This window comes from Apostichopus japonicus, chromosome 16 (genome assembly GCF_037975245.1).
Source record: "Apostichopus japonicus isolate 1M-3 chromosome 16, ASM3797524v1, whole genome shotgun sequence".
Taxonomy (NCBI): Eukaryota; Metazoa; Echinodermata; class Holothuroidea; order Aspidochirotida; family Stichopodidae; genus Apostichopus; species Apostichopus japonicus.
This window is the reverse complement of record NC_092576.1, coordinates 27,920,073-27,933,527: the sequence shown is the minus strand read 5'-3', so window position 1 is coordinate 27,933,527 and position 13,455 is coordinate 27,920,073. Positions and strand designations below refer to the sequence as shown.

The 13,455-nt window shown below is 37.9% G+C and overlaps 1 protein-coding gene across 13 annotated transcripts in view; it reads left to right on the top strand.

Moving 5' to 3' along the window:
* The window catches only part of LOC139983754 (vinculin-like), a 61,139-nt gene that overhangs the window by 39,976 nt on the left and 7,708 nt on the right, over positions 1-13,455 (top strand). For 2 of the 13 annotated variants that reach the window (XR_011798815.1, XM_071997506.1), the window contains exons 19-25: positions 2,921-3,034; positions 4,255-5,181; positions 6,217-6,339; positions 7,168-7,287; positions 7,855-7,971; positions 11,646-11,748; positions 13,110-13,228. Coding sequence is in view for 12 of the 13 variants with exons in the window: in XM_071997506.1 (XP_071853607.1) it covers positions 2,921-3,034; positions 4,255-5,181; positions 6,217-6,339; positions 7,168-7,287; positions 7,855-7,971; positions 11,646-11,748; positions 13,110-13,228 (1,623 nt within the window). In the remaining variant the exon portion in view is untranslated. Of the gene's footprint in view, positions 1-404; positions 549-2,920; positions 3,035-4,254; positions 5,182-6,216; positions 6,340-7,167; positions 7,288-7,854; positions 7,972-11,645; positions 11,749-13,109; positions 13,229-13,455 lie in introns of all 13 variants that reach the window. The other 11 variants (XM_071997516.1, XM_071997519.1, XM_071997507.1 and 8 more) reach the window with 10 other exon arrangements.

Genomic DNA, 13,455 nt, shown 5'->3' with positions numbered 1-13,455 from the left:
TAGATGTTTAACAGATTTGGTATAGATTTGTTACAGATATAGATGTGGTGTAGATGTGTATCAAACAATTCCAAAATATGAAAATAATAACAACGGGGAGAAAGTAAAAAGTTCCTTGGTCTACTGGCACTATGACATCACAAATTTCCAAAATGGTTGCCACCTGATACGACTCCAAAACCAGGTATCTCCCAAACAGAGCGAGATTTTACTTTAATAGACATTTCGTGGAAGCTGTCCATCACATAAGTCTTTATCATACAAAGCCTAAGGTTCTTGAAGTTACATTACTTCATCTTTCAATAAACCTACGAAGAGATTTCTCAGTAGTTTAGACTGGTCATTCATTTTGGTATTCATTGCTTTTTCTCTCCCTGTATCTGCAACCCTGCCGTCTTCTGTAGACTGACGCTGGCCTCCTATCCCCCTCAAAAGCAACCCCAAACGTCCAGCAGAATGCTGGCCCTGCTCAGCCCCCTCGGAAGCCCTCCAATGAGGACCTCTTTCCCCCTCCTCCCCCCTCTTTCCTCCGAGACGATCCAGCTCAGGTCGGTTTGAGAATGGAGGAATGTTTTGCACACTTTGTGGCTGTTTAATACGTATATCCATCCATCCATATCATGTCATGTCATTTCATCTGGTCATGAAATATTACAGCATTCGACTTCAATATTTACAAAGCTATTTTGCACATGTAATTTTTATTCATATATCCAGTTTGACGTTTTTACAAACTATTTTTGTATCCCGGTGTGTAGTGAAGAGCATATTTGTCGAGTTGGTCAAATCCTTGGGCAAAGTAAGCATGTACATTATTTAAAACATTTAAGAAAGTGAAGCAATATCTTGCTTTGAATTCTTTCCTAGTACCTGGTGGCACAAATCTTGAGGCATTAAAATGGCAAAAATAGTGTAAACCAGAGCAAAATGTGTATTTAACTCATTCTACCAAAACTAGCACCAGGGACAATGGAATTAGGGTGTAAACTCCAATGGTGTGAAAATGATACGTTGGCACACAAATTTGTGGGACGCAAACTTTTCTGCATTTCATAAAATGTGGAATAACTCAAATTTTTCATTTAGGTTGTCGAAGTATAGAGTGGTATCCTTACTATCCTACAGTACTAATTATTGTTGATATCTTTTCATAAATCTGATACCTATTGCCTTAATTCGTTGAATGACAAAGTTCATTTGAGCTTTAATATCACAGGTCAAAAGAGGACAAATAATGTTGAACATTTTTTTTTTATTTCGAGGAGGGGAAACATGGCTATTTTAGCACCGTGAATATGTGACGCATACAAACTAAAACAGGACTTTTGTTTTTAGGTTGAGTAGATTTTTTGCATGTTGTTTTGGTTAGGATCAATCATTCCATTGCATGGTGTGTATATATATATATATATATATATATATATATATATATATGTATACTATATGCCTGCGTTGCTGTTTCAAATTGTCAAACTTGTCAAAAGGTAGCGTAGACACTACATCAAACACTCGGCTTCAAAGGCGACCAATAATTCCTAGCCTGTGAGTTTTCTACACACTGTACACTTGAAATTTGACTAGACAATAGACTAAATGCTGAACCATCCAGCCACAGGCTTGGGAAAGCAGTTTATGCTTTCGGTGTGTTAAATATTGCCACATATATCACAATTCGAAATTTTCAGAGCTCGCTTTCCATTGATGTTTTTATTCCACTTATTGGCTTAATCTAAAAAAAAAAATTTGTGTTATTGCGATGTGGAATATGGTGTTTTTTCGATTTTTTTATTTTTTTTTAAATTTGATATGACAATGCTGTGTATTCGTGACTGTGATTTCATCCACTCTCTTAACATAGTGCATTTTGTTGAAAGTTGAAGCCATCAAAGATTGTCAAGCCCCTTGGGGTTATTAAGTGTCTGCCTAAATTGCATGACAAAATTACCTTTCTCTGTATAGGGAACAAACCTGTCCACCTGAATTGCATGACAAAATTATCTTTAGTCTCCTGCGAAAGCGCAAGTTACAGATCAAAAGTTACAGATGGTTACAGATCGTTACAGATCGACAAACGTGCTAGCTATTGAGAGTGAATCTGTTAAGAGGACATTTTTCATTTTGTAGTGGATACTAATTACTGTTAACTTTCCAGTTTACTTGAGTATGTGTCAAAAATATCATTGCAATTGATAAAAGAACAGGCTTTCATCCAAATTCTATCCTACTCCAAGCTGTGTAATTTGAGGTAGATTCAAATTCCACTGGATTTTTGGGAAAGTCTTCACCAAATTGATTTGGTTTACTAAACTGTGATCATTTATCCACATGCTGTAAGTCAAGATCCTGGGTTCAGTTCTGTTATAACATGTAATAAACTTTGACAGTTGGCAAACTGGAAAAGTTACTAAAGCATTAGATTAAATTTCAATACATGCTATAAAAATTTGGATCGTTAAAGAAGTCTTTTATATTTGTCGGCTGATAAATCTGTCATATTACCTATCTGGTTCAGAAATTACTGAAATTGTTTACCACGTTGCAAAATTTGACTGCGAAGACCATTTATTTACGAAGAACATGAAATTTTGTAATTTTCTTCCCCATATACCCTTCTTTCCTTTAGGAAAGCAAGTGTCTCTCCCTTTCACACGTAGCTACTTTTAGAAACCATTTCAACATTTTCTAACCTTATTTAATGTTGAAATCGTATCTGATCCTGTTACGAAGAACATGGGATTTATTCATTTCCCTATATAACCCTTCTTTCCCTTTTTAGTAAACCCACTTTCTCCTCACTGTCACACGTATAATGCATTTTGTAGAAACCATCTTCATATTTTTTAAATTTTATTTATTAATTGTATCTGATCCCTTAATTGTCTTCATGTCATCATCTTTCTTCTTCCTTCTGTGTCCATAGAAACCACCCCAACCTGCTCCAACCTATGTCGCCCCTTCAGTCACCTCCGATCATCCCTCCGCCGCCTCATCCCGCCTCCCCGGTACCCCCTACCAGCAAGCCCAACCCTCTCAGGTTAAGCCTTGATATATGTCTCTTTGCTTTCAATATTTTGATTCATCAGTGGTTCAGACATGTCCATTTCTAAGGCTGTGTGTGACCGTGCAGAAAACTCATTTGAAAATGCGCCCTTTAATACCACTGCCGTAACAGTCTACTCATCCCCGGGCATTTTAATAGGCTCTCGCAGTAGATCGCTGGCAATTTGTGCTGTGCAAGGGACTCATCCACGCTCGTTCCGGTTGCTAGGGCTAGGCTATTTGACTATGTAACTAAGACACAGATTTACCTTCCAAACTAATCACCTTGAAAGGTGAACAGTGGGCAGTTGTGAAAAACGAACGGCAGTCTTCTTAAAGGGCGGATTTTCAAATGAGGTCACAATTTTGTTAATAAATTTAAATTTTTCGAAAGAGTAACAATTTTCGTTTTGGCGGAAATTTGTATCACAGAGAAGAAATTGCTACTTGATGTTCCCAAAGTTAATTTGCTTTTGGCCATAACTTACTTTAAGGAATAAAGGCTATGATCAAGTCTGCCTAAAAACTTGAAATTTGATACCATTAAATGCAACAGATAAGCAATACTGCCCTCTGTTGAAGTACTGTGCGACTGATGATCCATCATCTTTAAGATGCTTTTATGATGTATATGATGGAAACATGTTAATAAAATAATCCATACAATTGAATGCTTAGTAGACTGCTGTGTTGTTTAAATGGGGGCGCTATTAAACAATGTAAAACCTCCGTGAAAAGTCTTTCAAGGTGATATAAACCCATAGCATTGTCAAAGTGTAAACAACCAATGAAGTAGGTATATTTTCATCAGATAAAGCAAGTCCTTTGCAGAACTAAACATAAAATTTTAATATTTGTTTTGTCAATGGCAACAGAATGATGGCAAGACCAGTTGCACTACAAATTCCACATGGTTAAGAGTGATTGAAAGTAGCAAATTAGTCCCAAATCAAGACTTGCCCTTGAAATTTTTAATACCAAACTAAATGCAGAAACAATAAACCTGTTCTCAGAAATTGTAACAGAATACTGACCAAAGTTTAGGAAAAGGTTTTGTTGCAAAATTTACGTTCGATTCTGATGTTTCTCGTCAAACCGTAAATTAACCTAGACAAAAATGATTAACTGTACATTTCTGTTGATGTTTCATTCCTGACTGTGTGTGTTTGTCAACTATCTTTCCCCCATATTTTCTTTATTCTTTTTATTAATCAGGCTGATGTGCATGTTGCTGATGTAACTCCTACCCAGCATGCAACCTATCATGTGCAACCTTCCCAGAATGCCGCACCCATTTTCCCTTCCCAGCATGCAGTGCAGCATGTTCCATGTCAAGGAAATCTTGCACAAGAAGGGGAACCTGGCAGATGTGAAAATTATGAAAATCAAGCACCACACTTCAATCCAACCACCTTTGTTCAGCCCAATCAGCATAAACCTACCCACAATGCATCTTCCACAGAAGATAAAATGATCCTAGAAACATCAGCCAATCAACCATCTGTGCAAGCTGTTCACAGTAGAGAATTACCAATAGAAGGCCAACTACAGCATTCCCAAAATGCACCATTCCACTTGCAGCATTCCCACAGTGACCCACAAGCTGTCATTGTACCACACCCGCTTACATCACAGTCGCAACAGCCATCCCAGACCGTGACTTCCTGCGAGGTCAAGTCAATTCCGGCGGTTGCCGGTGGTTTCCAGCAGTCCCAGCATGCACCAGCAGTTCCTGATCAGCCCGGTCAATGGTCAGAGTCTGAGCAGACCGCAAGTGATACTCCGCCAGAGATATTGTCCAGTGAAGTACAACCTTCCCAGCATGCATCTCCCTACTTTCAGCAATCACACAAAATGTCAGACCAAGATGAATCCTCCCAACATGCATCTGCTTTGCCGATGTCACATGTTGAGTTATCCCATCATGCATCAGAACATAAGCAGCCTATACAACAGGCCTACTGTGAGGCTGACATACCGGTGGAGTTTGCTCTCACTCAGAACCGACCTTCCCAGCATGCATCTCACCTTAACCAAACAACCCTACCACTGCTTGCTCAAGGCCATGCCTCTCCTTCCCAGAATGCACCAGAGTTTTACCGATCTTCTGTCCACTTGTCTCTCCGGCCAGGACAAGAACAGGTACTATCGTTGTTGCTTCTCACATGTCCGTCCGTCAGTCTGTTCGTCCATCTCTTTTTTAGTCTGTCTATTTGTGAGTGTCTGTATCTCAATCTGTTTCATATGTATTTGTTGTTTTACGTTCCATATTTCGATTAGATATGAACCAAACAATTCTTGGGTGTAATAGTTGACGTACTCATCCAAAATGAGAATTACTCTCAAGTAGTAGTAGTAAACCCCGACATCTTGAAGTTGAAACTAGAATTAATATAAACTCAAGTGCTCCAAAGAGACTCTGATTAGGATCCTTCACAAGCAAAGTGCTTTTTAAGTGTCTTAAAATAGTACGTTCATTTTTATTAGTTCCTCAACTTGAAATAATGAAAACATCAAAAAAATAGGAACCAATCCAAACTACCCTCCACTATGTTAGAAAGGCTCTTGTGTCAAACCTGTTCGTACTCTAGCATATTAATGTCACCTTGTCACATTAAACATCGAGATTAAAATTTATTTGTACCATGTGACAACATAGACCTGTAATCTTGTCAGTAAAAGATGTCATCGAAGGAAAGTTAAAACATCATAATTGAGACCGAGTGCTTCAGTCTTGTTTTAGTTTTCTGTCGTCGCACGATTGGTCATGTGACCCCATAGACCTGCGATGATAGTAAAACATGTCCTTGAATGAAGCAATGGTAAACATGAGACAGATTGTTATCGTTGTTTATCTCTGTACCCTGACCACCTGATTGGTCATGTGACCATATGTCCATTCTATATGTTTGTCGAGCATACTATCATTGAAGAATAAATAAGTCAGGAGACCACCTGTTTCCACGGTCACCTGATGGGTCATGTGACCGAATGTCCATTCTATATGTTTGTCCAAGCATACTATCATTGAAGCATGCTCTTAGAGAGACTTAATATCGACATCGTTGTATTTCTACCTAAGTCACCTGATCAATTGGGAGACCACCTGTTTCCACGGTCACCTGATTGGTCATGTGATTCAGGTAGACCTGTGACAGTTCTTTCTCCTTCCTCCAGGATTCTCTCCACGCTCCCCAGAAATCTCTCCCATCTCATGCGTACCCCTCTAGTCAACCCACTGCATACCACCCTGCCTCTTCATCACAGCCTTCCTACCAGCCTCCAACCGTCTCTCCTAAGGTTCTCAACTTCATTCTTATAATCTTCAAAAGATATCTTCATTTCACCCAGTTGGGACAATTTCCTAATGCTAATATACCTCTCTAAACTGTACTCCAATATAATGCTTCAAAGCACTGGTATTGACAGTACAAACAGTTCCTAACCTTGATCTGATAGAAACATGATATTTATACTGCTTGTACTGACAATACAAGTGCTCTGAAGCGGGACATGACACTACAGTATAGAAAAACCTGTCCCAACTGGGTGCTTCATTTCATTCAGTTAATGAATATTCATACGAACGTATGTAAATGAATATACATATTTGCATCCTATGATGCATTTGACTAAGTTTTGCTCAATCAATCGTGCATGTGTTTTTCATAGAAGAAACTTGTCATAGTGTAGATGCATGGAGTTTTTTTTTCTTCTCGTAATTATGGTGATGTTTATGCATAAAGTATGTGAATATTCAAGTCATGCAAATTTCCGGTGCAGTAATGTTTATGCATGAATGTGTCTAGAACTGCATAGGATCTTTAATCTGTGTTGTTTTTTATTAGTAATAGTATTTAAATACATTTGCATGAGATGTTTCACTCCAGTCATTATTCATGTTTTTCTTATTAATTTGCTTTCCCCTGTGTCAACATGGTAGTTGTTGCCCACTTATTTTGGGGGTTCGTATAAGGTTTGGTCCTTTTTCGTAAATCTAGAACTCGTAAAACAGGTTTCCGTATGTTCCAACCAAAATTGTTGATCATTTTCTCGTTTTTCATTTTGTAATTATGAACAATTTTTTCTTTCTCTTCAAAATCTTTATTATTACTTCAAAACTTAAAGAGGTCACCCTATTACCAAGGTACCACTCAACACGGCCTAGGACCACAGTCTGCACCGCCTGCACCGATTCCATCAAGGACACATGCCCAAGCAGCAGCTCAACGATCACCAGAGCAGCAGGTCTCAGGACAGCATGAATATTCATGTTTATCTAATTAATTATTCGTCATTTGACACAGTCTTCCATACTCTATGAATATGTAGATTCTTCTACAGATGTCGAGTACCATGGTTATTCACATAATTTTTTTTTTTTTTTTGTGTCATTAGAAATTTATTAGAAAATATTCAGGTTTTACAATTGTTATTCCATCTGGGTTCATGAATAATCAGATCTTATTGAACTTTACAGTTGTTCGATTTGATTCATGCATATTTTAACGTAATTCTTCTTTCATTTAGTTTTTTTTTTATCAATAGAAATTTGAATATTCAGGTTATACAATTGTTACTCCATCTTGGTTCATGAATAATCAGATCTCAATGCGCTTGATTGTGCATCTTTTTAATTTAATTCTACTTTCATTTAGTAGTGGTCTGAACAATTATTCAGATTTATATGTGTATGATACGGAACCATTTCATCCTTTAGGATTCAAAAATTGCTGAATTTTGATATTCTATTCAAATATTCAGCCCCTCGAATCTTGTCATAACTCGGAATGTGTCTCTCACGATATTTCACAGCCTTTGACGGTGGACACCGGTGTTCCCTATTCTCCCCTGGTGCGTTCTCCGTACGACGAGCAGCGTCACGCGGCCCCCTTTGCTCCAAACCGAGGACAGTCCAAATCACCCAGACAGGTCTTTCTCCCTTTTTCTTGAAATTTTCACGTTTGCTCAACAGATTGGTGTGAACTTTGACTTTGACCTCTGTGCATGGTTCCTGACTAAGCACATTCTTCCCCCCCCCCCCCCCGCTCCATGGAGCTAACAGTGCCCGAATGTGAGCGACAAAGTTTACTCCTTGGCATGGCTTCAGAATGCTGTGGCTTTGGGCTTGACGAATGAGTATTGGCCTGCAGAAGAGCGCCCTCACTCAATATGAGTGTCGACCTGCAAAGAGCGCCCTCAATTTAGATGAGTCATGGCCTGCAAAGAGCGCCCTCCATGTGTAATATATTCTTTATCGGGCTGTCTCTGATTGGCTGCATGGCCGTGAGTGAGAGTGCACATATTATGCACCATCACTAATTTTTTGAAAACTAATATAAACCGCTTTTTTTGTTATTCCATTCCCTTTAAGGAACTTGGCCTTTAATTTCCCTCTTTATCAACAGGTTCAATCATTTTTTTCATTTGCAAACATTCAACATTAATGTTGCATTGCTCGTTCCGAGAGTTGTTTTACACAAAATGTTGTCGAAAACTAAAAAGGTTTTCTTTTGAGTTACCACTCAATTCCCTTTTCTAACATTTCTGCTTTTAAAAGGAATTAGTTTCTGTACCAATCAGAAGGTACCGGTTTCATGCTTATCTGAGTTTGCTTTCTGTATGTAAATTTGTTCCATTTGGGGGGGGGGGGGGTGGGGGAGGTTGGTTTTTTTTTATTTATGTTTTTATTTGATTTTTTTTATGTTCTTTAAGTTTCAGGTTTTTGGCAGTCTTAAGTAATAAAATGACCAAGAACAAAAACACACATATTAATACAGATGTATTTTGGATTATTTTCACATGTGGGTGGAGAGGTTCGCTTTCAAGGGGCAATTAGTTTTGTTCAATCATGACAATCTCCTTGTGAGCTAAAAGTTGGTTTGACTACTTTAAATATTGTCCAAATATTGATAAACTTTGTCCTCCCAATTTTTAAACTTGCTTCCTAGGTCCAAAAATACAATATTTGTAAATAGAGTCAAATTTAAATAAATACTTGTTTCCCAGGTTTGATGTGAAAATTGTGTAACTATTTTCTGTTGTGAATCTATTAATCTTAAAACTATTTGCTTTTAAATATTTTAATATTTTCCAAAAAAAATTTCCTACCATCACCACTTTCTAAGTAAAGCCATTTTATTTTGCTTCTCTGTGTGGAAAAATTTAAAAAAATTGTGTCTGCTATTTTTTCTGCTTTTTTAATATTTTGCTGTTTTTATTTTCTTTCTTTCCCATTCCGTGTTTGCACTCACAGTTCGTCCGTGACGTTACGACCTTTGTCACGACCTTTGAACCCTTGAACCAGAATGGCCATGCACCCCCACCAACCACCTGCTTCTCACCGACCCCACTCTCCCCTTTACCGAATCAGTTCTTTGACCTTGTTAGACCATCCCCACCACCTCCTCCTCCTTTACCCAGGCGGTCCACCCTCCGAGACGCCCGACCTCGTGTTCAGGTTTCGTAAACACCAGCTTTGCATGAGCCTAATAATAATATAGAGATAGTGTGTGTGTCTTGTAGTCGGTTTTAGACCCATGTACCACAACTCCATGCATGGTGCAGTCGCCACCCACCGCTGAAAAGCTTTCACGTTATCGTAGAATCCAGTTTACGTCCAATGTCTCTCTCCTCGTCCTTCCCAAACGTGTCTCAAAAAAAGTTGTCCCTCCTGTGTCTCGATTTTGTCATTAATGTTTCTATAGATCAATGGATTTAGTCACCTGAATTCGATCATTCTCGGAATTCACTGTAACATGTTGATGTTGAAATTTAACAAAACCAATCTCCATTAAATGTCTTGTTACTCAAAAGTCATTTAACACATCTTTTTTTTTTTCAAATAGCTGTCTTTATTAATCATTTCTGGAAAAAAAATTGTCTCACAGATTTTTTTTTTTTCCCCTTATATTTTTCAGTTTGAAATTTGATGTTTAGACACAAAAATTGTCTGTCACACATTTGTGAATTTTTTATTCATGAAACAATATCAGTCGTTGAACTCTCTACACGTGAATTCAAGTTAGAGCGGTTTGTGCTCAAATGCAAGTTTTATCTGTGTTTTGCGAGTGTAGGCTATTGCCTATTGTAGGCCTAGTGTACACTATTGCCTAGTGTAGGAGTGTAGGCTTCCTGCCCTGTTACATATTATATAACACTCACCCACCAAAACACACTTTTACTAGTCGGCCTGTCTTGTCACTGCTATCCTTCGTCAATGTGTTACGAAAAAAACCTTGTGCCTAAATTCCCACTAACCCTGTTACATGTTTATTCTGTCACAGCACATATCTATTACGTAATAGCACTCATGTCTGTTTATCCTCCTGTACAGGTGCGTGTTATGTGGGGTGGGGTGAGGGAAGGGGGGTTAGAAGGTTATTATGGGCCACAGGTAACAGTATATGAATCAGGTTATGCTGTTACCCTTAGTAACACACGTTTCTTACTCCTGTACAGGTGTGTGTGTTACATTGCCGATATCTCGACTCCCTGCCATCCCACCAACCCCACCCCACCCTGTTTATACATGGAGCACAACTTTTTGTACCTTGTTTCATACTAACCTTTTTAACGATATTATCGTACTATCAGGTATACCGTCTGGCAACCTTGCTGCGGCTATCCCAGAATGCATCTGTTCTCTCTCCAGCAGAACTAACCCTGTCATTTCTTCCCAATACATGCTCTGTTCTATTGTATGCATTTTATTATCTTTACTAACATGATGTACGGTGTGAGTTCTATAATCACCTATATATAATCTTGGTTAGTTTTCTTGTGTGTGTTTTTTTTATTTATTTTTTTTTCCACAATCCTAACAAAAACTCAGTTTTCTCTCAACCTTCATTTTCCCCCTCAATTTATCATTGTCTGTGCATAAATTTGAAATTCAACATAGTTTAGTTCAAAAAAAAATTACTCTTTTTTTTAGTTGTTTGCAAAATCATTTTCAGTGGCTTGGAATATCTGCCAGAGTAAATGTAGTTGCCATGGCAATGACGATAGCTAGGCCATGGCAGTGGTCGTACAAAAGGAAAGGTGGTCGTGAACCTATTATAAATTATGCGTGCCATAACGTACAGGTGGGGCTAGGGGAGGTGACAAGGGAGAGATAGGGTGTTAGGCAAAAGCCTAGGGCTACAATGACAAGGGACCCCATAATGTTAAAGGTTCTTCCACTGTAAAATTTACATAGCAACAGTTACCCAGGTACTCCTCTCTAGTGACCCAAGACTCACCTTTTTGCAATGACCACACATCACCCTCCAAAACAATGAATGGGTTTAAGAAGGTACCATCTTTCATAATCTCCCCCCTATGGGCAGTTTTAAGCTCACTGTGACAAAATGGGCATAAACCCCCCTCCCCTTCCCCATTAATCATAGATAGATAAAGAAATTCATTTAGTAAGGACACATGGTAGTCACTTTCCAGCAAAGGTATGTTGCAAAATATATAATTATGATTTAGCCCTACCCCCCACCCAACCATCCCTCAACATGTTACAGAAGTAGACATAAGAGATGATGAAGAAAGCCTATTTTATGTGTGAGCTAATTCTGTAAATTCATGTTTATTTTACTGTTTCTTTCTACAAAAAGCTCCAAGAGGATGTGGCAACGGTCAGAAACGTCATGCAAGTTAATAAGGAACCACCCCTGCCCCCACCACCAGACCTTAGCGCCCTCTCCATATCTCAGGAAGGTAAATACCACCGTCTATTTTATATTTCACGTCACATTTCCACAGATTTCACGACACGAGTTCAGTCTGGTTGGCCCCCGTTTTATTCTCAAGGTATTAAAATAAAAAAATTAGGCTGCAATTCCATTTCTATCCATGTGGACATAACGAAACATCACTTGAAATTTGTGGGATGCAAATTTTCCGTATCGGTTGGTTCACCTTGTATTATTCTCAAGGTACCAAAATCAAAAACCAAGATTGGATTCCATTTTTTAACCATGAGGAAATAACCAAACATCACTTGAAATTTGTGCGACGGAAATTTTCGGTATCGTTAAAGTGGCTGATGACTCCCTAGTATTAAAGAATCGCCAATTGTTAATGGCCATCTAAGTAAGTCCAGGATGATCCAACTTCACATGACTATTACACGGCTTGGATCGAGAAGGATCCAAACTTTTAGAGGCCACTTTGATTCCTCGGCTCAGTCGAAGGTGATTTGAGTTTAATTTGGTTTGGATCTGCAGCGATCTAGAGTTAACAACCCTGTTAAGATTTATTGACTTACTCAAGTGTAAACTAATTATTTAATATAATAGTTATATCTATATTATAATATTATTTCAATAATTATTTCAATCTGAATGGATCCACAAAGGATCCAAAGTCACAACCCATTCAGTGATTTCAGTGTATTCTAATTATTTAATATTATAGTCAATATTATAATATTATTTCAATAATTATTTCAATCTGAATGGATCCACAAAGGATCCAAAGTCACAACCCATTCAGTGATTTCAGTGTAATCTAATTATTAAATATTATAGTCTATATGATAATATTATTTCAATATTATTTCAATCTGAATGGATCCACAAAGGATCCCAAACTCATAACTCATTCAGTGATTTCAATGACATTAGTTCAGAACGTTCCAATTTAGTGTGAATGGTTACATGACTTTTATCAAAACGGATCCAAACTTAAGACCCACTCAGATCCCTTAATTAAAGTCGAGAGGGTGATCCACTCTTTTGAGAATTAAGCATTGCTTGGGATTCACATGGATCATCATAAGAATGGCAATCAACAATATCCAACATATTATGCAGGATTTTTTTAATACACAGTTGTGTAATGTTCCAATTTTTCCAAGATTACATATATATGGAAAGATTCATTTTGAAATGAGAAAAACAGTGCAGGGACAGTCATTGCTGTATTAAAGTGACGATCCCATGTGACATCACTGTTGTCTCACTAATTAATGGGTTAATTAGTATCAGTTAATTGCTTCTGTATTATAAAGTCAATCAACGATATTAAAACACTACTGTAGGTCTGTTTTGATGTGATCTGTTTCTCCTTTCTCACAGAGAGTGCACCTCCGCGACCGCCACTTCCCCAGGGTCAGATGCCACCCCCCAGGCCCCCACCCCCAGAGGAAGAGGAAGAAATCAACTTCCCAAAGCCTCAAACCGACGAACCTATCATGGTGAGTTCATCATATTATTTTATTATTATTATTTTACCAAATTAATATAGCGCTCTTTTCATGCTTATTGCATGTTCAAGAGCGCTTTACAATGACAACAAAATGACAAAACCCTTAAAATATGAATATGAAGAATAAAATTGACGCAGCTTAAATATTAATATAGAAAATATATAAACGAAGGAATAATTTTTAAAATAATATAGATTTACAGTGAAAATCCTAAA